Genomic DNA, 22,653 nt, shown 5'->3' with positions numbered 1-22,653 from the left:
AACATGCTGGAAGGTTCGAAGGAAAGGGTCGTGTTATCCTCGCCGTAAGGCTGCCAGGGAGCCACCCCGCTGATCTCCATTCGCCAGAGGAGGAAACAGGCCCAGAGAGGTTCAGTGACTTGCCCAAGGTCACACAGCCCGAGCATGGCAGAGCCAACATTCGTGGCCTGGCCTGGGAGCCTGAAGCCCGAGCCGGCCACGTGCCCCCTTCAGGCGGGCAGGCCTGGCCCCCCTGTGGGCTCGGCTGGCCCGGCCCCTGTTGTCGGCCTCGTGGTGGAGCCTCCCTGTCGTGCCCGTCGCCGCCCCGGGGGCTCTGCGGCAGAGCGGCAGACAGACGTTAGCCGTAAACGTGATTTATTGGCCAAACATTGGCGTGGTAAAGTTATCGATCTCTGACTTTCCGCCCATCGCACGGCCTCCCTGTGGGCCTGGCCCTCGGCCCATTTCCCTCTGGCTGCGGAGAGTCCAGCCTCCCGCAGAATCCCCGGGCCAGCGCTGGCCTCCTGTCTGGGCGCCGAGACGGAGCGGAGGAATGGTATTTTTGTGCCTTCCCGTCCCAGCACGGCTGGGGTGATTATGCAAATCCGGCCGTAAGAAGTTTAAAAGCCTGGAACCACCATATTTCTTTATTTCATTAGCGGCAACATGGCTGCAGGGTTGACGTGATGGAACAGACGTGGGGCCAGCCTCATGAGCACCGTGGCCGTCGTCCCGGGCGGCAGGGGGCAGCGTGCGTGAGCGCGCCCGCGTGGGGGTCGGGAGGGTTGAGCCGGGGGTGCACGCATGCGGTCAGGAGACACCATGCTGGGCTCGGGGCACCTCCACTCGGAGGAGCCCTTGGGGGCACCAAGCCCAACCATTTCTTTAATGTCACAGGCGGGGAAACTGAGGCCTGGAGCAGCCCAGGCTTGGGCAGGTCCCTGTCCTCCCCTGCTGTCACCGTTCTCCCCACAACCCCAGGACTGAGAGGGAGGAGGGGTCCCTCCCACAGCCCAGTGCCACCATCGCGCCTCGGGCCCTCGGGAGCAGGGAGCCCCGGCTTCTCTCCTGCCACCATGCGTGTCCCTGCTGTGGATGAGGACGTCCCTCCAGTGGCTGAGGCAGGGGTTGGACCAGACATAGGTGTGTGTGTGTGTATGACAATCCCACACTCGTGTCTAAGTATTTTCTGCAGTCTGGGGGGCTGGGGCCCCACTCTGAGTGTTCAAAGACTCGCCCTGCCCCCGTCCAGGCCAGATGCTTCTTTGGGAAAGTCCGATTGGTTTCTTTCCCAGGGTCCTCTTCATGCTTGCACTCTCCCCCCTCCCCACGAGAGGCCTTTAAATGGCCAGCTGCTGCATCACCCCCCAGGACGGGCCCCCTGCCCTCAGTCTGTCAGCTCCCATGTGAGTATGCCTGCTGGGGGCGGGGAGGACTTACACCTCCCACGGCTTGCCAGACAGGGCTCTGCACCAGATGTCCACCATGGGGTCCCCCAGAGTGGCCAGGCACATTTCTAGTGGAATCCAGCCTCCCCTTCTCCCACTCTCGGGGTTCCATCCGTGCCCCCCGGCGCTGCACACCCAGGGACCGGGGAATGCTGGCCACCCCTGCCGACTGCATCCACCCCCAGGCCGGGCCCTGGGAGGCCCTGTGAGTACCTCCCGGTGCCTGCAGGCCTGGGCGGGGCCCGATGCCCCCCAGCCAGGGGCTCTGTCCGCCCCCTTTCCTGGGCACCAGGGGGCCCCTCCATAGGGAGCTGTGGGGTCGGTGGCTGAGGGGCTCGGGTGGGCCTGTCCTGCCTGACTGGCTGAGGCTCCCTGGCCGGTCCTCTCTCCTGGGCCACAGAGAGCATGGTCACTGTCCCCTGTCACTGTGGAGAACAGTGACGGGGCTTAATGATGTAATGGCTCTGGGAGTTGTCCCAATCGTCATGGTGATGGTGGCTGGGGGGGGGGAGCCCCCTTTCAGGCCCCACCCGTCCCTTCCCCTGGGTGTCTGGTGACCTCAGGCCAGTCTGCTTCAGTGACCCCTGTCAGACCCCTCCCAGGCACGTGTGAACACACGTGTGCAGACAGACATGCACACCTGAAGCCTGGCCATCGTGTGCATGTGAACGCCAACCACACAGGGCACCACCTGGAGCTGGGGGGCTTCTGGTCTCTGCTGGGACACGAGGAGACCCCAGGCTCCATGCGCGCTGACTGAAGGCAGAGTGAGGTGAGCAGGGACTGGCCCCGAATCCGTTCCTGTCGGGGCCAGAAATCAAGCCCCGTCCCTCTGCAATGTGGGGTCCTCGTCCTGGGGCCTTCGAGGGGCCAGCGTGAGGTGTCCGTGAAGGAAGCAGGCAGGGGGTCGGCGAGTTCCCCGGGGCCGTGTGCTCCATCTGGGGGGGGGGGGGGTGTGCACGGAGAAACATCCCTGGGGCTGCAGGTGGGTGTTTTGCAAAGTGAGGACATCAGATAGACGTGCATTTCTCATCCTGCCGGATGCGTTGGAATCCACAGATCAGGGGCGGCTCGGGCTGGTGTGGCCCCCAGTGACGTGGGCTGTGACTGCAGGGGTGGTCTGTATCCCTGCAGAGCGTGGGGACCGCTCCCACTCACTGGCCCAAGAAACCCAAGAAGGTAATGATTTGGGGAAGGCCCAAGCCCCGTGGGGAGGAGGCATGTTTTACTCCCGTTTCACAGATGAGAAAACTGAGCTGAAGGCCGGTCCTTCCCCCAGAGCTGTTGCTCTGGGCTGGCGATGTCCCTGCAGCCGGGCGGGACACGGGGCTCCTGCGCTGGAGCTTGCGTCCCAGTGGGGAGGGACCAGCAGTGAATAAAGAAGTAAATCAGCAAGTGCCAGGCAGGGCCTTAAAAGGGGTGCTGTTCAGCCTGGGGGAGCTGTTGGCTCTAGGATGCGAAGCAAGAGCTTTGCAGGGAGCGACCAGGGCGGAAGGATGGGGGTGGTGTGTGCAGGGGGTCTGGCAGCAGGCAAGGCCTAGTAGGTCCGCGTGGAGCCTGGGTCTTCCTCCGCTCGTGGAAAACGGATGTCATCCAGGGTTGTGGGCGGGATGGCGGAGTGGCAGGATCCCATGACTGCGCTCCCAGGTCCTGTGGCTGCAGAGGGGGAGTGCGTTGTGGGCAGCGGGAGGGAGCCGTGGTGGCTTGGACCGGCGTGGCCGTGGTTGCAGGGGCCAGAAGACGACCCCAGAGACCCTGGGGGGGGGGGGTGGACGCTTTTGCTTCTGGGCTGGGGGTTGCGAGGGAGGGGAGCGCATGGATTCGGGGTTTGAGGAACGGGGTGGAGGTGGGGCATGTGCCTGGACGGGGAGGTGTCTGTGAGTCTGGGTGGGGCTGAGACCCCCGGGAAAGTGAGCAGAGAGGGTGCAGGCTGAGGCCGGAGCCTAGCCTCAGGGACCGTGGAGGGGACTGGGCAGGTGAGGCGGCAGCTTGGAGACCAGAAGCAGGAGCGGCTGCTGGTTACCTGGGCCAGGTGCTGCTGAGGGGCCACGAGGAATAAAAACATGGCATGCCCTCAGAGCTGGCAAGACGGGTCGCCGGTGACCGCGCGGGAGTGCCAGGGTGGACGCTGTGCTGGAGGGGTTGGAGCCAAAAAAAATCCGCCACGAGGGGAAGGAGATGGGGCACGGGCTGGAGTGTATTTGGGTCAAGTTGTTTCTGTGGAAGGTTCTAGAACTGTGCTGTCCAGTACGACAGCCGCAGGTCTAGCGCCCAGCAGCCACATGGGGCCGGGGCTTGCCCAGCTGGACGGCACCACGAGCGGGCAGGGATGGGGCGGAGGGCGAGGCGCTGGCAGAGGGATCCCAGGCCTGCAGGGGTGTGGGCGGCCGGTGCAGTCAGGGGGAGGGCCAGATCAGGTCGGGGGCTGCCGTGACACGGACCTGCGGCCCCCACCGGCGTCCTGGGTACATTTGTTCAATGAGTGACTGGCCGGGCGCAGAGGACAGGTGTGTATGGGAAGAAATGAGGGGCAAAGGGGGCGGGGCTGGTGATACGGCCAGGTACAGAGGACTGACGGATGAACGAGTGAGTCCAGGAGGAGAGGGCGGTCCTGGGGATGGCGCGCGACCCGAGCAGAACCCTTCTAGCAGATTCGGCCTTTTCCCTGCGCATCTGTTTCCCGAGGCCCGTGGGGTGTTAACCCCTCCGCTTGGGGAGCCCGGTCCCTGCAGCCGAGGGGCCTCCTGGAGGGGCGAGGCACCTGCGGGCGCGACACCCAGCCGCAGCGGGAGGAGGACGGGGCCACTCCCGGTGTGCCCTCGCGCCGGCCTCCGCTTCCCGTCTGTAATCCCGGGGTCCCTCTGAGGCCAGGTCTCGGGGGCTGTAAAAGGGGCAGAGGGGACCAGCCAGCAGGGTCACACCCAGCCTCCTAGCGTGTCCCTCCCCCTGAGGCCAGTGAGGGGCCGGAGGACTCCCATCCCCACGCAGCCCAGGCTCTGGAAGGTGAGAGCAAGATGCCCACCAGGCCAGAGGGCGTGCCCGGGGTCCAGCCCTGCCTCCCTCATCACGCGGGTCGGCCTGGGGGCGGGCGGCTGGTGCACAGGGGAGGTGAGACGGGTCCCCAGAACCACGTGCCTGTCCCGAGCGCCACGTTCCTAGACTGGTGCCCCGGGCTGGGGGGCACCAGTGGTGGGCCTCACGGTGCTGCACACCGCGGAGCCGGGTCCTCCGGAAAGCACCCCGTGCACGTGCCCGGGGGTGTCAGCCCGTCTTCACCCTTGCACACGCAGGCCTGCACGTGCAGAGCACACACGTGTGCGAGCCCCACACGCACACAAACCCACGTGTGTCGCAGCTCCCCAGGGCCACCACGGCGCCGAGTGGCCCCGGCCGGGGGGAGGCTGGTAGCCCAGGGGCCCCGTCTCTCCTCCACAGGCAGGCGTCTTCAGGGCCTGTAATCCTCCTTAACTTGACTTTGGGTTATTTTGAGCAAGAGATTAAAAGGTGATTACAATCAGCATTGCTGATCTTCCTAGACAGGCCTGCTCTACACACCTGCTTCCGCGGCAGGAGCTGGACTGCCCCACGCTTCCCCCACCTGCCGCCGCCCACTGACGCACACCGGGTCCCCTGGTGGAGGGCGCGGCTACAGGTGGGGCGGAGGCGTGGCGCCGCAGGACGGCGACTCCGTCGTGCTCCCCAGGGACACCACGCGGGGATCCCAGCACCCCCAACAGGCTCGCTCCCTGCCCCACCCGGGCCCTGGAGCCACTTCCGACCGGGCCCAGGGAGGCCCGGTGCTTGGCAGGGAATCCCACAGCCACGGGCCGGCCCAGGGTGGGCTCCGCCTCGGCCCAGGAGGACCTCTCCCGGGGCCCACCCGGTCTGGTCGCTCCCCTCTCTGCCCCAGGAGCCAGATCAAAACGATGCTCCATGAAGTTTCCAAAGGGGAAGAAAATCCATTTCACATCATTATATTTTGTTCCCTAATTTAAGCTGCCTCAGCGCAGACTAGTTGCAAACGTCAGTGTCCGTGAAATATACTCAGCAGGCTGCCGGCCAGGCCACAGAGCGGCCACAGAGGCCGGCTGTAAATCCAAATATTAACAAGGAAACGCACGCCCTTTCATCTGTGCTGCGGGAGACCTGCGGAGGGTCCTCCTGCGGCCGGGGCGGGCGTCCTCGGGGAGCTGCTGCGTCCAGCCGCATCTCCCTGCCTGCGGGGCTCCCCAGCCGGACACAGGAGGGACGGCCCCGTCCCAGGGATGCACAGGGTCCATCCCCTCACGTCTTGGGAGCTGGCTGGCAGAGCCGGGAGGGGACGGTCCTTGCCTGGGCTGGGGTCGTGGGGGATTCTTGGCAGAGTTACTCCTTCCTTCCAGGCCTTTCAACCAGGATCCCCCACGAGGGGACGTGATGGCTCCAGTCCCCGGAGGCCATCCAGCTGGCTCATTTGGGGAACCTGAGGGCCAGCCAGAGGGGTGTGATGGGCCCGGACCCTGCGCAGGAGGGCTCAGACCCAGAACCTAGCCGTCCTCGGAGCCGGCTGCCTCCCTGCGCCTCCCTGGAGGGGAGCCGGAGGCCACCTGAGGGCTCTGGTGGGATTTGCATGCTGCGGCTGAGGACCCTTGAGCCACAGCTCCAAGCACCCTCTGCAGGCGGCTGTGAGTCTGCGGCCGGGCCCTCTGAGGAGAGGACGTCCCTGTCTCCCGTTTGTCACGCGAGTGGCCCTGCGCCAGTCACATGGTTCTGGATTCTCTGGGGCCACCATCCCTTTGAGCCCGGCCCAAAGGAGGAGGTGGGGTTTTGTACCCCCTGAGAGGAAATGGGGCCGGGGAGGGCTGGGGGCCAGGGCTTCCCTTCTCTCCCTTCCCTCGAGACACAGCCTGCCCTGAGCCCTTCTGTCACCCGGCATCGTCCTGCCGGATCACGGGCTCCCCGAATGCACCTCCTCGTTTGACCGGGCGGCTCGGCCGGGCCTGGCGCAGGGCCACACTCAGCCGCGGGGCCTGCCGGAACCCCAGCCTCTCCTGACGGCTCTCTCCTCCTCTGTCTTGCCACAGGACCACGGAGCCGGAGGCGCGGGGCGGAGCTGTCCAGACGTCCAGACGCCCAGGCCGATGGGGGAGGCGGCCCTGGCCCCGGCAGGATGACCGGGGGCCTCGGGCCGTGAGGGAGGCGGCCGGCTCCCAGAACTTGCGCGACGCCACCATGCGGTCTGGGACAGGACACCCCTGAGAGCGCCGGCCGCCTCCCCACCTGCCCCTCTGTCCCCCCAGCCGGTCCCCCCGGGCAGGCAGCGCGGGGTCTCCCGCCAAGGCCGTCCCCATGGCCGGGTGCCGGTGGGGCGCGCTGTGGGTGTGCGTGGCGGCGGCCATCCAGCTGCACGGGGGCGGGCTGGCGCACGGTGACTGCTGGCTGATCGAGGGTGACAAGGGCTTCGTGTGGCTGGCCATCTGCAGCCAGAACCAGCCGCCGTACGAGGCCATCCCGCAGCAGATCAACACCACCATCGTGGACCTGCGGCTCAACGAGAACCGCATCCGCAGCGTGCAGTACGCCTCGCTGAGCCGCTTCGGCAACCTCACGTACCTCAACCTCACCAAGAACGAGATCGCCTACATCGAGGACGGCGCCTTCTCGGGCCAGTTCAACCTGCAGGTGCTGCAGCTGGGCTACAACCGGCTCCGCAACCTGACGGAGGGCGTGCTGCGCGGGCTGAGCAAGCTGGAGTACCTGTACCTGCAGGCTAACCTCATCGAGGTGGTCACGCGCAGCGCCTTCTGGGAGTGCCCCAACATCGTCAACGTCGACCTGTCCATGAACCGCATCCAGCGGCTGCACGGCGCCACCTTCGCGGGCCTGGCCAAGCTGTCCGTGTGCGAGCTCTACAGCAACCCGTTCTACTGCTCCTGCGAGCTCCTGGGCTTCCTGCGCTGGCTGGCGGCCTTCACCAACGCCACGCACGCCTACGACCGCATGCAGTGCGAGTCGCCGCCGCTCTACTCCGGCTACTTCCTCCTGGGCCGGGGCCGCCACGGCCAGCGCAGCATCCTCAGCAAGCTGCAGTCCGTGTGCACCGACAGCTCCCACGTGGCCGAGCCGCCCCCGGCGCCAGGACGCCTGCCCCCCGGCCGCTCGCCGCCCCCGCCGACCCCGCCGCCGGAGCCCAGCGAGGCCCCGTGTGCCGACGAGGAGTGCTTCTCGGGCGACGGCACCACGCCGCTGGTGGCCCTGCCCACGCTGGCCCCCCAGGCCGAGGCGCGGCCCCTCCTGAAGGTCAAGCAGCTGACCCAGAACTCGGCCACCATCACGGTGCAGCTGCCCAGCCCGTTCACCCGCATGTACACGCTGGAGCACTTCAACAACAGCCGCTCGTCCACCGTGTCCCGGCTGACCAAGCCCCAGGAGGAGATCCGCCTGACCAACCTGTACACGCTCGCTAACTACACCTACTGCGTGGTGTCCACCAGCTCTGGGCTGCGTCACAACCACACCTGCCTCACCATCGGCCTGCCCAGGCCGCCCAGCCCGCCGGGCCCCGTGCCCAGCCCGCCCACGGCCACCCACTACATCATGACCGTCCTGGGCTGTCTGTTCGGCATGCTGCTGGTGCTCGGCGCCGTCTACTGCTGTCTGCGCAGGCGGAGGCGCCAGGAGGAGAAGCGCAAGAAGGCGGCCGCGGCCAGCAGCCTCAAGAAGACCATCATCGAGCTCAAGTACGGGCCCGAGCTGGAGGCCCCCGGCCTGGCCCCGCTGTCCCAGGGCCCGCTGCTGGGGCCCGAGGCGGTGACCCGCATCCCGTACCTGCCGGCGCCCGCCAGCGAGGTAGAGCAGTACAAGCTGGGGGAGAGCGGCGGGACCCCCAAGGCCAGCAAGGGCAACTACATGGAGGTCCGCACGGGCGAGCAGATGGAGCACAGGGACTGCGAGCTGGGCCGGCCCGGCCCCGACAGCCAGAGCTCCGTGGCCGAAATCTCCACCATCGCCAAGGAGGTGGACAAGGTCAACCAGATCATCAACAACTGCATCGACGCGCTCAAGTCCGAGGCCACCTCCTTCCAGGGCGGCAAGTCCGGGGCCGTGTCCACGGCCGAGCCGCAGCTGGTGCTGCTGTCGGAGCCACTGGCCGGCAAGCACGGCTTCCTGGCCCCCGTCTACAAGGACGCCTTCGGCCACGGCCTGCAGCGGCACCACAGTGTGGAGGCGGCCGCCGGGCCGCCGCGTGCCAGCACCTCGTCCAGCGGCTCCGCGCGCAGCCCGCGGGCCTTCCGCGCCGAGGCCGCCGGCGGTGCGCATAAGGCTGCGGCCGCCGAGGCCAAGTACATTGAGAAGAGCTCCCCGGCCCCCGACGCCATCCTCACTGTGACGCCCGCGGCCGCCGTGCTGCGGGCCGAGGCCGAGAAGGGCCGCCACTATGGCGAGCACCGGCACTCGTATCCCGGCTCCCACGCCGCCGAGCCGCCCGCGCCGCCCGCGCCCCCGCCCCACGATAGCCTGGGTGGCCGCAAGGCGTCCATCCTGGAGCCGCTGACCCGGCCGCGGCCCCGCGACCTGGCCTACTCGCAGCTGTCCCCGCAGTACCACAACCTGAGCTACTCCTCCAGCCCCGAGTACACCTGCAGGGCCTCCCAGAGCATCTGGGAGCGCTTCAGACTGAGCCGCCGGCGGCACAAGGACGACGAGCAGTTCATGGCGGCCGGCCACGCCCTGCGCAAGAAGGTTCAGTTCGCCAAAGACGAGGACCTCCACGACATCCTGGACTACTGGAAGGGCGTGTCGGCCCAGCACAAGTCCTGAGCCCGCGGCCGGCGCCCGCCCCGCACCTTCCCCGGGACCAAAAAAGGACACAAGACCCACTGCAGCTATTCGTAACCCAGAGACTCCCACGCAACGCACCACACACGTGCACATGTAGACGCGCGCACACGCATACACACGTGCACGGAGACCCACGCTCACACATGCGCACACGGACACGCACACATGCACACGCATACACACGTGCACAGAGAGACGCACACACATACGTGCAGAGACACAGACACGCTCACCATGGAGACAGACGCGCACACGCACGGAGACCCACGCTCACACATGCGCACACGGATACGCACACATACACACGTGCACATAAAGATGCACACACATGGAGACACAGACACGCTCACACACGGAGACAGACGCGCACACACATGCAGAGACAGACACACGTGCACGGAGACCCACGCTCACATGCGCACACGGACACGCTCACACACGGAGACAGACGCGCACACGCATACATGTGTGCACACACATGCATGTGCACACAGACACGCTCACACACGGAGACAGACACGCACACACGCATGCACATGCAGAGACAGACACGCTCACACACGGAGACAGACGCACACACGCACACACATGCAGAGAGACACGCTCACACACGTGCACGGAGACCCACGCTCACACATGCGCACACGGACACACATGGAGACAGACGCATACATGCGTGCACACAGACGCTCACACACGGAGACAGACGCGCACACACATGCACATATGCACACATGCAGAGACATGCTCACACACGTGCACGGAGACCCACGCTCACATGTGCACACGGAGACACGCACACACGCATACATGCGTGCACACACATGCATGTGCACACAGACGCTCACACACGGAGACAGACGCGCACACATGCACATACACACGCACATGCAGAGACACGCTCACACACAGACATGCACACGCACACACATGCAAAGACATGCTCATACACGTGCACGGAGACCCACGCTCACACATGGAGACAGACGCACACACACGCATACATGCGTGCACACATGCGTGTGCACACAAACACGCACACGGCTGGTGTGGAAGCCTGGGGCCCACAGAGTGCGGGGAGGGGGTGCTGCCGCTCACAACAGGATGAGCCGCAGCCTCCACACACACACTGTGCACGCGCACACGCACACACACAAGGGACTTGAGAAAACTGTGTCTGGGGGTGGGGGTTGGGGAGGGGACTTTTTTTTCATTATCTTTCCTCTTTGATTCTTCTCTGCCTTCTTGATCTTCCTGTCTTTTATTTTTTCATTTTTTAAAGAAAAAAATAATAAAAGTAAAGCTCTCTTAAAGACATAAAACAAACACCAGACACGGGGGGCACAGCCTGCGTGGCCACCCGGCTCCTCCCACGATCGTCCTGGTTTGCTGTGGATTCTCCCCTCTGTCCATCTCTTTGCTGCCAACTCCAGAGGCCACCAAAGAGGGGACAGAGCGAGTGAGGTGGCCGGGTGGCCTCCAGGACCCACCCAGAGCCCTGCGAGGGGCGAGGGGCGCAGGGAGGGCTGTGCCTGGGGTGGCTGGAAGGGTCGCGGGCTGGGCGTGTGTGCTCTGTCCCCGTCCCCACCTTACGCTGTCATCGTCCCGTTGTACAGAAAAATATTTCTATATTTGCAATGTTCGCTGTAAAACGAGAGAGACTGTGTCTACTAAAAAAAAAAAAAAAAAATCTGCAAAGGGAAAAACCCAAATGCTTGTACTGGGTTTTTACTGTGGGGGTTTAGGGAAAGATTTGGGTTTCTTTTATATGCTATTTGGGGGCGGTTATTGGTTTTGGCCTTGGGTTGGGGCTGGGGTTACAAATAGGGTCACCACTGAGCCCTCCTCCCTGGAGACCAGGGGCAGGGGGCACACGAGAGGGTTGGAGAACGTTGGAGAGTGTGCAGAGGCGGTTTGGACGGGGCAGGAAGGAGCTAGGGCCACGTGTCTGATGTGCGTGGCTGAGTGGGTGGCCAGAGGTGACGGGCGGCTGGTGTGGGTTTGCGGGTGAGTAGGGGCGAGCTGGAGAGGGTTGGCAGGTGAGTCAGAGCCTGAGCCCCACAGCCAGACCCACGGACCGCTTGCTGCACAAGCACCTTACCCTCCGTGGTGTGACCCCAAATTCAGAGTGAGCGAGCAGTTTGAGTGTATGAACCACACCAGACCATTCCAACTCCAAAGAAAAGCCCCTCTCTGTGGCCGGCGCCGGTGGGGCTGTTTGCCACGGAGGCCACAGGCTCCCTAGTGCCCGGCCCGAGCCCTGGGTCCAGCAGAGCCACCTTCTCCCAGAAGAGCGGGTGGCCGGGGCCCTGCCCTGCCTCACCCCCATCTCCCCAGCACCGCTGGCCTGGCCACCCCAGGCCCTCCCTGCTCCTTCCTAAGGCTCCTGCCTCACCCTCTCTGCCAAGGGCAAACCCAGACTCAACTGACGAAGACCCAGTTAGGCATTGGTGGGGGAAGGTGCTGGATCCCAGAGGCAAAGGGGCCCTGAGAGACGTCGGGGCAGAGAGCAGAGGGGTGCAAGCAGATTTCCAGGATCCAGCGGGTCAGCAGGAAGGGAGTCAGGGCTGGGAACACCCATAAGACCAGCAGCCTCTGCTTGTATACCTCCAGTGACAGGGAGCTCACCCCTCCGTCAGTAGCAGTTCCCAGCTTTAGGTCCCTCCCTGAGACTTGAGGGGAAACCAGTGGCTTCCCACAGGGCCCAGCTCCTAGTGGCCCTACAGCACTGTGGACAGGGCCAGTCTGCCCCCAACCTGCTCCTGACCTCTGCGCTCAGCTGACCTCATTAAGGTTCGGCGTGTGAGGCTTACATGGAGCACATGACCCGGGTGGGCCCCGACTGGCCCCGCTCACCTGAGCCCCTCCAGAGTGCGTCATCTCTGCGGACTGTGTATGGCCTTCCGACAGGCACAGGCTTGCCCAGCTCCAGGTAGCTCCTCACCCTCTGCCATGGGGTCCTGGGAGGACAGCACAGGGGAACCTAGGACGGGTGAGGGAGCCCAGGGCAGCATGGCAGGAATGGGGGGGCGGAGACCCAGAGAGAGGACTGCCTGGCCCAAGGTCCCAGAGCGATGTGGGACAGTCCTGGCCAGGGCACAGAAGTGGGGCCTGGCCTCTCAGTCAGCTGCTTGCTGTCACCCAGGAGATAAAATTGGCTATTTTTAGGGAATCGGAGAACAGTGGGCACAGAATAGAGGTGCGTGCCCTGGGCAGGCCGGGGGTGTGAGAGGAACACGTCACCACCAGGAGCGCTGCCACCGAGCAGGGGCCCCAGGGGAGGGACACGCAGCAAGAGGGGCAGGTGTGGGCTCCGGGGTGGCCAAGAAGCCCCCTCCAGATGCTCAGACCCTCCCGGGGAACAGCCAGGGCCGGGCAGAGGCGGCTGGATGCCTGACGTCAGTCCCGTCCCGAGACACAGATGTGTACGTCACCTGCCTTTGAACCAGGTCGTAGTGGCGTTGACAGGCGTAGACAGCGTGGGAGAAGACACACACTTATTAAGTACCTAATGTGTGCAGAGCTCCGTGCCAAGCACTCATGGGCCCCAGAGAGAGATCCAACCCCGCCCCCCGCCCCTGAGGAGCTCGCGGCCATCGGGGCACGCGACGCAGAGGCAGGTGACCCAGCTTGGGGTGGCGCGAGACCCAGGAGGCCCAACAAGGGTGGGGAACCCCTGCATGGGAAAAACCTGGAAGGCTTCCTGGAAGGGGTGGTGTTTGGTCTGGATAAGAGAACCCCAGTGAGGAGGGGGTGGAGGCTACGAAATCAGGACAGGTCGGCATCCTTGGGGGCTCAGGACTGAGCTCTGAGCGCGGGATGAAGACCTGCAAGGTGCGCCCTGCCCTTGTCCGGGATCGGCGCCTGGAAGGGCAGCTCTCGTGGGTCTGTCAGGTGACGGGGTCCGAAGGCCAAAGGCAGAGGCCCCGACCCAGGCCCTGCCACTCACGACCACAGCACGTCGCCCTCTGTGCACTTCAGCGGGCCCCTCCCCCGCCACTCGGGGTCACCAAGAAGGGCAGATGGCGCGTGGGACCGTGCTGGGTGCGCATCAGGTCCAGGGGCACAATGACGCTGCCCCACAGACAAGCACAGGGCATTACCGCTCACACACCTGGGGGGCTGGCTCGGGGGTTCTGCGGATCTCGGTCAGCCCACCCGGGCCCCTGGGGCGGCTGGTGGAGATGGGGAGGCAGGTGATGCGGACGCAAGGAGGGCTGAAGAATCAGGCCCATCTGTGAGCAGAGAGAGGCCAAACGCGGGGCTGAGCAGCAGGCGTGGGCCCTCACCAGGGTGGACCTCCGAGCCAAGAGAGCAGCATATCCAAGACGGGTACTCCCGAGGTGTCACGCATTCTCTCACTCAGCATACGATTACAGAGCACCTGCTGTGTACCCGCACGCCAGGGACGTCAATGAGACCTGTCCCCTCCTTTGACAGCGCATCAGTCACAGCCCCCACAGGAAAGAGGTGACACCCCAAAATAGAGTAATTCAAGGGGGGTGCCTACAAAGGGACCGTTTCCAGACAGAGTGTGTGGGGGAGCCCCACAGGATAGCTGCAGCCCTGCTGGCAGCTCATGGTGGCCCATCAGGATGAGGGAGGAGCCTCAGGATGAAACATGGTGCAGACACCCGCCAGGGCCCGGAGAGGGGCCTCCAGTGGACGACCAGCAGCCCGACCAGACCAGCACGTGTGTCCACCCCACTCTCCTCCCTTCCCCGGCAGGGCTCCCCCTTGGCTGAACGGCCAGAACACCAGGACCCAGAGGGCCCAGGGATGAAGTCTGTACACGTCAGCCCATGGAGGGAGCAGGGAAAGGCGTAGGGAAGGGAGGGGGTGAATGGGAGAGGCAGCCACTGACCTGTCAGCCCAGCAGCGGTCATGGGGTGCCAGGGGAGCACAGAGGAGACTTCTCAGGGAGGCCAAGACCTCAGAGGATAAACAGGCGGTGGGAGATAGGCCCAGGACCCTGCCCCACCCCGAGGGGCAGGTAGGTGCAGCTGGAGGTCAGCAGCTGGGGCAGCATGGGGCTGGGGGCTGCTGGGACCCCCAGGCTGGGAGGGCCCGCCTTGCAAGCATAAAGAGATTAGAGTCGGGCTGTGGGCAGTGGGGGGCTATTGATGGCATTTTCTAGAATAACCTCTATTGATTTTTTTTCTCATCTCAAAAGTAATCCTTTTATTACATAAACTTTAAGAAAACAGTTAACCATAAAGAAGAAAAAAGCAATCACCATCTCACCACCCCAAGTTAAGCCATGGGCCCCATTTTGGTATGTGTCTTTCCAGTTCCTCTCCTCTACAAAAGCAGCAGGCTTGGGGTTTACACACTCTCACTAACTGTGCCAAGAAGCACATCCTTGCTTTCTGTACCATGTACGTCCCTCTGGAGCCTCTATTCTCCTTGAGGGGGTAAAGGGTATGGCACATAGAGATGGGAGCCACGCCAGGAGGTTTGCAGGATCTAGTAAAGATGTTGATGACGTGTACGGGAGAGAGGGGGGATCGTCGATTGTGGCTGAGTAAGAAGAGATGAGGCTTATTACATAATGGGGTGGACAGTCTTCACTAGCACCATGGACAGCTCACCCACCTGCCCGGGAGAGGGGTTAGTACCTGGGATGATGCAGGTACAGGGGTAAATATGGGGTGGGGGGTTGAGAGAGTCTCCTTTGATCACCGCGCATCCACGACACCTTTTCTCACTCCACCGCATGGCCTTTTTGTTCTACTTTCTGGGAGGTTTTTTGTGTTTTGATTTTTAAAATAAATAATTATAGGGCCATCAGAAATAGAACGTAGTCTCCCAGCTCCCCCACTCCCCGATGCTAAGATCTAACTGTAGTACGGCACCGAAACCGGGAAGGTGTTTTGTCCATGGGTACAATTATGTTTACCAGGCTATAGATCTCATTCAGCATTAACCAGCCTTCACATGCACTCAGGTGCATGTGTGGTCTGCAAATGTATCCCCGTGTATATGGATTTGTGTAATTGCCACCACAGTCAAGACACAGAACCACTCCCATAGTTCTCCCCTGTGCCTCCAACTCTATCCCTGTCCCCTGGCCCCACTAATCTGTTCATCTCTGTCATTTTTAGAATGTTATATAAATGGGATCAGACACTATTGTAACCTTTGGATATTGGTTCTTTCACTGAGCATAGGCCTTTGAGATCCATTGGGTTCACGTGTGTATTTGGTATGTTCCTTCTTATTGCTGAGTAATATTCCATTGTATAGATGATATGCAAAGTTTGTTTGACCATTCACCTCTTGAAGGACATTTGGGTTGTTTCCAATTTGGGGCTATTAAAAATAAAGCTGCTATGAAAATCTGCATACAGGTTTTGGTGTGAACTGAAATTTTCATTTCTCTGGGATAAATGCTCAGGAGGGCAATTGCCAGGCTGTGTGGTAAGTGCATGGTTCCCATCAGGAACTGCTCACCTGCTTCCCAGAGTGGCTGTACCATTTTATGTTACCACTTTAGATTCCCGAGATGTAATTTCTCCATACCATCGCCAACAGTTGGTGTTACTGCTTTTATTTTATTTTATTTGGGTTGATCTAATAGTATATGGTGACATCTCATTGTACTTTTAATTTGTATTTCTCTGATGTCCAGTGTTGTTGAACACCTTCTTATGTGTTTATTTGCCATCAGTATCTCATCTTTGAAGAAATACTTCCTTATCTTTTATCATTTTGTGAATTTTTTCTGTTTTTACTGCTAAGTTTTGAGAGTTCTTTGCACTTTCTAGATACAAGACTTTTGTCAAACATGTGGTTTACAAACATTGTCTCCTGTCTGTCGCTTGTCTTTTCCTCCTCTTAATAGGGTCTTCCACCACACAAAAGTTTTAAATTTGTGGAAATTATTTATTACTTTTTTTATTTTAGGCTTTTGGTGTCATATTTAGGAGCTCTTGCCCGGCCCTAGGTCCTGAACATGTTCTTTACGTTTTACTTTAGAGGATTTATAGTTTTATTTTTTTACATTTAGCCCCATAACCTATTTTGAATTAACTTTTATAGAAGATGTGAAGTTTAGGTCAAAGTTCCTTTGGTCGTTGCATTTTTGCCTATGGACATCCACTTGCTCTCATACTATTTGTTGAAAAGACTATCATGCCTCCATCAAGTGGCTTTTGCCCCTTTGTGGAAATCCAGCAGGTGTACCATGTGGGTGTCTTTCTAGGTTCTCCAGTCTGTGTTTATCCCTCCACCAGCACCTGTCTCAATTGCTGCAGCTCTATGGTAATCTTGACACTGAATACAGTGACCCCTCTCACTTCATTCTTCTTCCAAATTGTTTCAGCTATTCTAGTGCCTTTGCCTTTCCATATAAATTTTAGAACAAGCTTTTATATCTATAAAAAATCTTACTGGGATTAAAAAAAAAGATTTTATTCATTTATTTGTGTGAGAGAGAGAGAAAGAAAGAAAGAACACAAGCAGGGGGGAGCGGCAGGCAGAGGGAGCAGACCCCCCCCCTCCAACCCCTGCTGAGCAGGGAGCCCGATACAGGACTCAATCCCAGGACCCTGGGATCATGACCTGAGCCAAAGGCAGATGCTTAACCGACTGAGCCACCCAGGCATCCCCTTGCTGGGATTTTAATAGAAATTGTGATAAATCTATAGATAAATTCAGGGAGAACAGACACCATTCTTATGTTGACTTGTCTAACTCATGAACATGGTATGCTGTTCCCATTCTTTAAATATTTTTATTTTTTATCAGCATTTTTTAATTTTCAGCAGATTCTCCATGTGTTTTGTGAGATTTATACCCATTCCTTTTTGTCTTTTTAGAAATTATGAGTGGTGCTGTTTTAAATTTCAGCTTCCACATGTTTGTTGCTAGTGTATAGTAATGTGATTGATTTTTGTGTTGATCTTGTTCACTGCAACCTCGCTGACCTCACTTTTAGGAATGTCTCTTTTTATGTCTAATAATCTTTTCTCTGAAGTGTACATTAGATGGTATTAATATATCCATGCATTTTAAAAGTTAATGGTTGCATAGTATATATTTTACCATTCTACTTTCAACTTTTCTATATAGTTACATTTGAAGTAGGTTTCCTGTAGGCAGCATATAGCTGGATAGTGTGTGTGTGTTTGTGTGTGTGTGTGTGTGTGTGTTTTAATCCACTCTTTCAATCTCAGTCTTTTAATTAATGTATTTAGACCATTTATGTTTAAAGTAATTATTGATGTGTTAGGGCTTAGGGCTGACATTTTATTATTTGTCTTCTGTTTCTTTCCTGTCTCTTGCCTACCTGTGGGTTACTTTAACCTTTATAATTTGATTTTTTCCTGATCTATAGTGTTTTTTAGTATATCTTATTATATGGGTTTTTTAGTGGTATATTACAAAATGTCTATGTAACTTCTCACAATCTACTGGTATCAAAATTTTATCACTTCCAGTGAAGTGTAGAAAACTTACTTCCATCTAGGTCCTTATCCTCCCTCCTCTTTTAAAATATAATTGTCTTAAGTATTTCCTCTACGTATATTGAGCAGTATATCACTCTATTATTCTTTCTAACTTCCTGAAGGTTCAAGCCTCTTCTGTTATAAATTTCTTTCTATTTGGAGAAATTCCTCTAGCAGTTACTTAAAGGTAAGTCTGCTGGTGATAAATTCTCTTAGTGTTCATTCATCTGAGAATCTCTTTATTTCCTCTTAATTACTGAAAGATATTTTTGCTGGACATTGAGTTCAGATTTTCAGAATTCATATTTTCTCCCTGCACTCAAAAAATGCTACCTTCTGGCCTTCATGGTTTTAGATAAGAAATCTGCTGTTCCAAGTGTTATTCCTTTGCAGGTGATGTGTCATTTCTCTCTAGCTGCTTTCAAGATGTTTTGTGTCTAGTTTTCAGAAGTTTGATGATAATATGTCTCGACATAGAATTTTTTTTTCCTACTTGGAGTTTGCTTAGCCTCTTGAATCCGTAGGTGTAGACCTTTCACCAAATTGGGGAAATTTTAGCTATTCAAAATATTTTTTCAAGTCACTAAAAATGAAGTAGGCTATTTGTACAATCACGAAAGTTTGAGACACAGTCAAGAGCTTGGGCAGGGTTGGGTGAAAAGGTTCATCTCCCCATGAGGCCACTCTTTCAAGACAGGGAGAAGGGGCTGTTTTATCGAAAGCATAGACACCAACACAGAGAGTCAAGGAAAATGAAGATATGGAGGAACATGTTCCAAATGAAAGTACAAGATAAAACTTCAGGAAAAGACCGTAATGAAGTGGAGATAAGTGATTTAACTGCTAAGGAGTTCAAAATAATGGTCATAAAGATGTGCACCAAGATTAGGATGAACAAAGTGAAAACCTCAACAAAGGGGTAGAAAATATAAGAAAGCACCAAATAGAAGACACAGAACCATGGAGAATAAGAACTGAAATGAAAAATACAGTAAAGGGATCCAATGGCAGACGAGATGAAGCAGAAAAAAGGATCAGAAAACTCGAAGACAGAGCAGTGGAACTCACCCGATCCAAACGGCAAAAAGGGTGAAGAGGAGTTAAGATAGCATAAAGGAATTATTGACCAACAAGTGGACCAACATTCCCAATAGGGGGCTCTCAAAAGGAGAAGAGAGAGAGAAAGGGGCAGAAAACATATTTGAAGAAATAATGGCTGAAAACTTCCCTAAGCTGGGTAAGGAAACAGACATCCAGACTGAAGAAGCTGACACAGTTCAAAATAAGATGAACCTAAAGAGAGCCACACCAAGATGCATTATAACTAAAGTGTCAAAAGTTAAAAACAAGGAGACAATCTTAAAAGCAGCAAGAGAAAAACAACTTCTATGTACAAGGGAACCCTTGTAAAACATTCACCAGATTTTTCAGCAGGAACTCTGTAGGCCAGAAGGGAGTAGCATCATATATTCAAAGTACTGAAAGAAGAAAAGCTTCTAACCAAGAATATTCTACTCAGCAAATTTGTCATTCAGAATAGAAGGAGAGAAAAGGAGTTTTCCAGGCAAGCAAAAGCTAAAAGAATTCATCACCACTAGACCAGCTTTAAAAGAAATGTTAAAGGGACTTTTAAAGCTGAAACAAGAGGGTGCTAATTATGGACAGGAAAACATACAAAAGTATAAATCTCAAAATTCAGAATTAATCTAATGTTGTAAAGCTGGTGGGTTAATCGCTTATAAAGCTGGAATGAAGGTTAAAAGACAAAAGTAGTAAAGGATAGCTATAATAATTTATTAAGCAAAACAAAATAAAAAGATGTAAATTGTGATATCAAAGATATAAAACATGTGGGGGAGAGTAAAAATGTAGAGCTTTAGAATGCATTCCAATTTCCATTATTACCAACTTAAAATAGACAATTATAAGCATAAGTTGTTTTATGTATGCCTCATGGTAACCACAGAACAAAAATCTATAGTAGATACACCAAAGAAAAAAGGAATCTAAGCATACTACTACAGGAAATCATCAAATCACAAAGGAAGGGAGCAAGTGAAGATAGGAACAGAGGAACTATGAGACAGCCAGAAAACAACAAAATGGCAATAAATACATACCTATAAATACTTACTTTAAATATAAATGGACTAAATTCTCCAATAAAGAGACACAGAGTAGGGGTGCCTGGGTGGCTCAGTCAGTTAAGTGTCTGCCTTCTGCTCAGGTCATGATCCTGGAGTCTGGGATTGAGCCCCACATCGGGCTCCTTGCTCAGCAGGGAGCCTGCTTCTCCCTTTGCCTCCTCTCCCCCACCCCCTGCCAGGTTTTGCTCTCTTGCTCACTCACTCTCTCTCTCTCTCAAATAAATAAATAAAGTATTTTTAAAACGGACACAGAGTAGCTGAATGGATAAAAAACAGCAACAACAAAAAACCCAAGACCCACTTATACACTGCCTACAGGAGACTCACTTCAGATATAAGGACACACAGAGACTGAAAGTGAAGGGATGGAAAAAGATAGTCCATATAAATGGAAATCAAAAGAAAGCTGGGGTAGCTATACTCATATCAAACAAAATAGACTTTAAAACAAAGACTATAATAAAAGGCAAAGAAGGGCACTACATAATGATAAAGGGATCAATCCAAAAAGAGGATATAACATTTGTAAATATTTATGTACCCAACATAGGAAGAGCACATAAATATATAAAATAAATACTAACAGACCTAATGGGAGAAATAGACAGCTGTACTTTAATACACTTACATCAATGGATAGATCATTCAGACAGAAAGTCAATAAGGAAACATTAGCCAGGAAATGTTGGCTGACATGTTAGACCAGATGGACTTGACAGATATATACAGAACATTCTATGCAAAAACTATAGAACACACATTCTTCTCAAACACACATGGAGAATTTTCCAGGATAGATCACATGTTGGGCCACAAAACAAGTCTTAATAAATTTAAGAAAATTAATATCATATTAAGAATCTTCAGCTAATAAGGGCATGACACTAGAAATTACAAGAAAACGGGAAAAGTCACAAATATGTGGAGATTAAACAACATGCTACAAAACAACAAATGGGTCAAAGAAGACACCAAAAGAGAAGTCAAAAAATACCTTGAGATGAGTGAAAATGGAAATACAATATACCAGAACTTACAGAATGCAGCAAATGTAGTTCTAAGAGAGGAAGTTCCAGTGATAAATGCCTACCTCAAGAAACAAGGAAAAGCTCAAATAAATAACCTAACTCCACATCTCAAAGGACTAGAAAAAAGAAGAACAAAAAAAAGCCCAAAGTAAGTAGAAGGAAGGAAATAATAAAGATCAGAGAGGAAATAAATAAGACTAAAAAGACAGTAGAAAAGATCAATGAAACTAACAGCTGGTTTTTTGAAAAGACAAACAAAACTGACAAACCTTTAGCTAGACTCACCAAGAAAAAAAGAGAGGACTCAAATCAGAAATGAAAGAAGATGTTATAACTGATACAGAAATACAAAGGATCATAAGAGTCTACTATGGAAAATTATATGCCAACAAACTGGACAACCTAGAAGAAATGGGTTAACTCCTAGAAACATACAACCTACCAAGACTGGATCACGAAGAAATAGAAAATCTGAACAGACTGATTACTAGTAAGGAGATTGAATCTGTAATCAAAAACCTTCCAATAAACAAAAGTCCAGGACCATATGGCTTCACTGGTAAATTCTACCAAACATTTAAAAAAGAATTAATACCAATCCTTCTCACACTCTTCAAAAAAATATAAAAGGGCAGAACACTTCCAAATTCATTGTAAAAGGACAGTGTTACTCTGATATCAAAACCAGACAGGGATGCCACAAGAAAAGAAAATTACAGGCCAATATCCCTGATGAACATAGATGCAAAAATCCTCAACAAAATTGACAAGTTGAATTCAACAATACATTAAAAGGATCATATACCATGATCAAGGGGGATTTATTCCAGGGATGTAAGGATGGTTCAACATCCACAAATCAAGCAATGTGATACATCACATTAACAAAATAAAGGATAAAAATATTTTGATCATCTCAAAAGATGCAGAAAAAGCATTTGACAAAATTCAACATTCATTTATGATTAAAAAAAATTTCTCAACAAAAGGGGTACAGAGGGAATGTACCTCAACATAATAAAGTCCATATAGGACAAGCCCACAGCTAAAACATCACACTCAATGGTTAAAAGCTGAGAGCTTTTCCTCTAAGATCAGGAACAAGACAAGGATGTCCACTCTCATCACTTTCATTCAACACAGCATTGGAAGTCTTAGCGAGATAATTAGGGAAGACAAAGAAAATGTGTCCAAATCAGAAAGGAAAAAGTAAAAGTGTCACTATTTTTTAAAAAGATTTATTTATGAGAGAGAGAGAGGCTGAGTGAATGGGAGGAGAAGCAGAGGGAAAGGGAGAAGCAGACTCAATACAAGGCTCAATCTCAGGAACAAGATCATGACCTGAGCCGAAACCAAGAGTCAGATGCTTAACTGACTGGGTCACCCATGTGCCCCCAAAGTGCCACTATTTGCAGATGACATGGTATTATATATAGAGCACCCTGAAGACACCACCAAAAAACTGTTAGAATTAATTGAGTAAAGTCATAGCTTACAAAATTAATGTACAAGAATAACATTTCTATACACTAATAATAAACTATTAGAAAGAGAAATTAAGAAAACAATCCCATTTACAACTGCACCAAAAAGAATAAAATACCTAGGAATAAATTTAATCAAGTTGGTGAAAGACCTTTACACTGAAAACTATGACAGTGATAGAAAAAATTGAACAAGACACAAATAAATGGAAAGATATTCTGTGCTCATGGATTGGAAGAATCGATATTGTTAAAATGTCCATACCATGCAAAGCAATTTACAGATTCAATGCAAT

General features: G+C 54.8%; 1 protein-coding gene across 5 annotated transcripts in view; it reads left to right on the top strand.

The window, feature by feature from the left end:
- ELFN1 (extracellular leucine rich repeat and fibronectin type III domain containing 1) overlaps nucleotides 1-10,960 on the top strand; it is a 66,899-nt gene extending 55,939 nt beyond the window's left edge. For all 5 annotated transcript variants that reach the window (XM_045872211.2, XM_064593424.1, XM_064593427.1 and 2 more), the window contains one exon: nucleotides 6,491-10,960. In XM_045872211.2, the coding sequence (XP_045728167.1) occupies nucleotides 6,756-9,227 (2,472 nt within the window). In that variant the 5' untranslated portion in view covers nucleotides 6,491-6,755 and the 3' untranslated portion in view covers nucleotides 9,228-10,960. The remainder of the gene's footprint in view (nucleotides 1-6,490) is intronic.
- The last annotated feature ends 11,693 nt before the right edge of the window (nucleotides 10,961-22,653 follow it).

The sequence above is a fragment of the Mirounga angustirostris genome, unplaced genomic scaffold (assembly GCF_029215605.1).
Source record: "Mirounga angustirostris isolate CCGP_5_RB_7025 unplaced genomic scaffold, mMirAng1.0.hap1 SCAF_5, whole genome shotgun sequence".
Classification (NCBI taxonomy): Eukaryota; Metazoa; Chordata; class Mammalia; order Carnivora; family Phocidae; genus Mirounga; species Mirounga angustirostris.
The sequence above is the reverse complement of the archived record's forward strand: the minus strand, read 5'-3'. Positions and strand labels throughout refer to the sequence as shown.